Source organism: Carassius carassius, chromosome 8 (assembly GCF_963082965.1).
Source record: "Carassius carassius chromosome 8, fCarCar2.1, whole genome shotgun sequence".
Lineage (NCBI taxonomy): Eukaryota > Metazoa > Chordata > Actinopteri > Cypriniformes > Cyprinidae > Carassius > Carassius carassius.
In genome coordinates this window covers 4,092,641-4,095,699 of record NC_081762.1, presented here as the reverse complement: position 1 = coordinate 4,095,699, position 3,059 = coordinate 4,092,641, and the positions used below count along the sequence as shown (strand labels likewise).

The window sequence follows — 3,059 nt, the reverse complement described above, 5'->3', positions numbered from 1 at the left end:
CGTCACCCAACATCCGGACACTCATCCACTATCCCCTTCATGAGAGCAGGGCAGTGCCCATCAAAACCAGCTGCAAGAGTGGATAGCACCCTCTTGGATGCCGCACGGGACTGGAAAATGGAAGTAGACCTAGATCCGCAACTCAAGTTTCCACCTGAGATTTTAAACACCATTCTCAGGCCGGATCTTGCTTGGTGGTCAACTTCACAGAAGTTCATGTTCATCGTGGAACTAACTGTACCATTGGAGGGTGCAGTGGGAGAAGCGTATGAACAGAAAAAGCAGTATAGCTTATATAGAGGTTGGTTGAAGAGGATTTTTTGCCACATCCATAGTCAGGCTCCTGAAGGGGGTGGGAGTTCGGGGACAACCCGAAGATGCAGGTGGATCTGGATAAAAAGGAAAGACCCCAACTGGGCTGCAAAGAACAGTAAGGAGGGGTAAAAGCAGAAGGGGGCTCAAACCTTACCAGTTTGTTAGTTCTCTTATAATCCATTACAGTGTACAAAACAATCGTAGCAAAATGGCAGCAGCTGGGTTTGTATGAAACGAGAGTGAGTTCGTGATACCAGGATGACATAATTAAACAATTGTACACCATTTTAAATCGAGTTTTAATATTTTATTAGCTAAACAAACACAAAGATTCCACCAAGAAAAAAAAAAAAGTTCAAGCAAGATTACAGAGCCGACTGCTGTTACCCGGATGAGCCTGTGTTATCAGCTTTTACAGGTTGTTAACCAGGGATAACATACCACAGAATGTCACTGCTGACCAATCAGAATCAAGTATTCAACAGAGGCATGTAATAACTAGTTCTAAAATAGGTCAGGGTGGATAGCTTTATATCGTCAGTCTGTTCTGATCCTTAAAGAGAAGGTAAGTTAATCTTACATATTACATGATGGACTGAAATAATTTTACATACTGTATTATAAGAGGGGCTAAAATTATTTATATGTTAAAATATTTATACATATATAAAACTACTTTTGATGACTTTCTTCCTTTATGCAACCAGCAAACAAAATGACTCAGATGGTGGTATTCTCTGACTGATTTGTTTTCTTTTCCAATGTCTGACCTGATCTGCCTCTTAAACTAACTTTGCCTTACTTTGTGTTCAAATAATTTTAATACTGATATTTTATTTAAATTATATGGCTTAATGTCTTAGTGTTTAAGTGTATGCTATTCAAACAATTAATTTATGTCATTAAGATTTAATATGTTATGTTAAACTAAAGAAGATTAGATTTGAGTCAATGGCAATACCAGAGAGACAGGGTGGTGGTGATGGTGACAGAAGCAAGTGGAAATACTATGCCTTCCTGGTGCCCATGCTGGGACTCGCTGCCTTTGGTATGTACTACACAACACAAATGCCCTTAGGCTGATGATACATGGAGATACAGCAGGCCACCAGGTGACACAGGGCCCATGACCGATCCAAATGATCCAGATAGAGGTTTGTTGCCCATTGGGAAAAGTGCCCAAACATCATTGTAAAAAAAAAAAAAAAAAGCTGACAGGCAAGATTGCTCAAAAAGTTGCCCCGTGTATCATCAGCCTTAAAGGTGCTGTATGTAATTTTTTTGACTGTACTAAAGCACAAAAATACCATATCTTGTTAAGTTCTCAAAGGTTATTCACCAAAAAGCCAGTTATTCTATTTTGAAAAACATGTTCCATGTTGCAATATCTGTTTTTGTTTTGGTTTTTGTGATTCCACCATCTGCCAATTTACCTAGTAGTATTTTGACACCCCAGGTTGCCAGAGTGCACATTAAATATACTTCATGAAACTATCAACTGATCCTTAATCTGGCAACCGCTGTGAGCATTAAGGAGGAGTGGCGAGTGACAATTCTCCATCGCCAATATTTTATTTTTAATTTGTACTGCAGTACCTATTTTAACCCCTTGCTTTCAATATTGCATATGGCACATTTCCTTAAACTGACTGATTGATTAGAAGTAAAAATGAATCAATAATAATAAATATGATTTATTTTATTTTTTTTTGGGGGGGGGGTTGTTTTACTCTCACTCTCTTAGGATGGATCTGGTCCAAGCAGTTTCAAACGGAAATTCAGGATGACAAAGGTGAGATCAATCTTCAAGCCCTGGCTTTCCAGAATCTGAAACTCAATGAAGAACATTGTTACATGAGGTTGGAAGAGAAAAGTGAGCTACCTAGACTGTTTCAAAAAGCTCTGGATATTGAAAAAGGACGAGAGCAGATTGCTTTAGCAGTTCTGAATGATGTAGAATACAGGCTGATGGAAAGACAGAGGGCCTTTTGCAGTATTTTTGTGCACCATACAAGGAGGGTAGAAATGGAGAAAGACCTATTGATTTATACAGCCAAAGAACCCCTTCTTGCACATCTGCATATGGAGGACGGACTCAGGGATATTTTCAAGAATGATCGCAGTTGTGCTGAGTATCTCAACACAGATAAGCGCAGGAATGGGAGTCTGATGTGGCTGTATCTCAGATACTGGAAGCTGCAACTCACTCTTCAAACACACCAGAGAGCTAAGGCAGCTATGCTTGGCACAGACAACAAGTGACACTGGGAGAGCAGAAATTAATCTGTTTCACTAAAATTATGTATTTAAAAAAAAAAAGACTCTATTGTCAATAAAGCTTTTCAATTTTGTTATGGTTTCTTTGTGGGAAGAGAAAAATCTGATTTGTAAGTGTCAATACGACATTAAATGCAAAGAAAAGAAAGTGAATTATAAGCAATGTACTGCAAAAATGTAACAAATGAAATCAGGCTAGCTCATGTCTTTAAAAGGGGGTGGGAATTTAAATCAGCTTTGCACTTGGAGAACCAGTATGACCAGCAATTAATAAATAGTTCAAGGTGAAAAGCCATGAAAAGATTCATGAGGAATCACAGCTTTATCTGTCAGTCTGTTCTGATATTTAAAGGGAAAGTGTCAGGGTCGCTTAATGTGAGTTAAGGAGCGCAGAGACGAAGGAGATTCAGGATAACAGACTTTATTAAACATCTAGAGTTACACAGGTTAGGCAGGAAACACATGTA

At 38.7% G+C, this 3,059-nt stretch overlaps 1 protein-coding gene across 1 annotated transcript; it reads left to right on the top strand.

The window, feature by feature from the left end:
* Nucleotides 1-827: 827 nt before the first annotated feature.
* LOC132144625 (coiled-coil domain-containing protein 127-like) lies at nt 828-2,620 on the top strand. The gene is made up of 3 exons (XM_059555185.1): nt 828-880; nt 1,252-1,363; nt 2,060-2,620. Exons 2-3 carry the CDS (start codon nt 1,267-1,269, stop codon nt 2,575-2,577), a joined length of 615 nt encoding a protein of 204 aa, XP_059411168.1. The 5' UTR covers nt 828-880; nt 1,252-1,266; the 3' UTR covers nt 2,578-2,620.
* The last annotated feature ends 439 nt before the right edge of the window (nt 2,621-3,059 follow it).

Excerpts from the sequence above, each read along its gene's own strand:
- LOC132144625 (XM_059555185.1), top strand. The coding sequence starts at position 1,267 with ATGGCAATACCAGAGAGACAGGGTGGTGGTGATGGTGACAGAAGCAAG. Across the intron at positions 1,364-2,059 it reads GCTGGGACTCGCTGCCTTTG|GATGGATCTGGTCCAAGCAG; the intron begins GTATGTACTACA and ends TCACTCTCTTAG.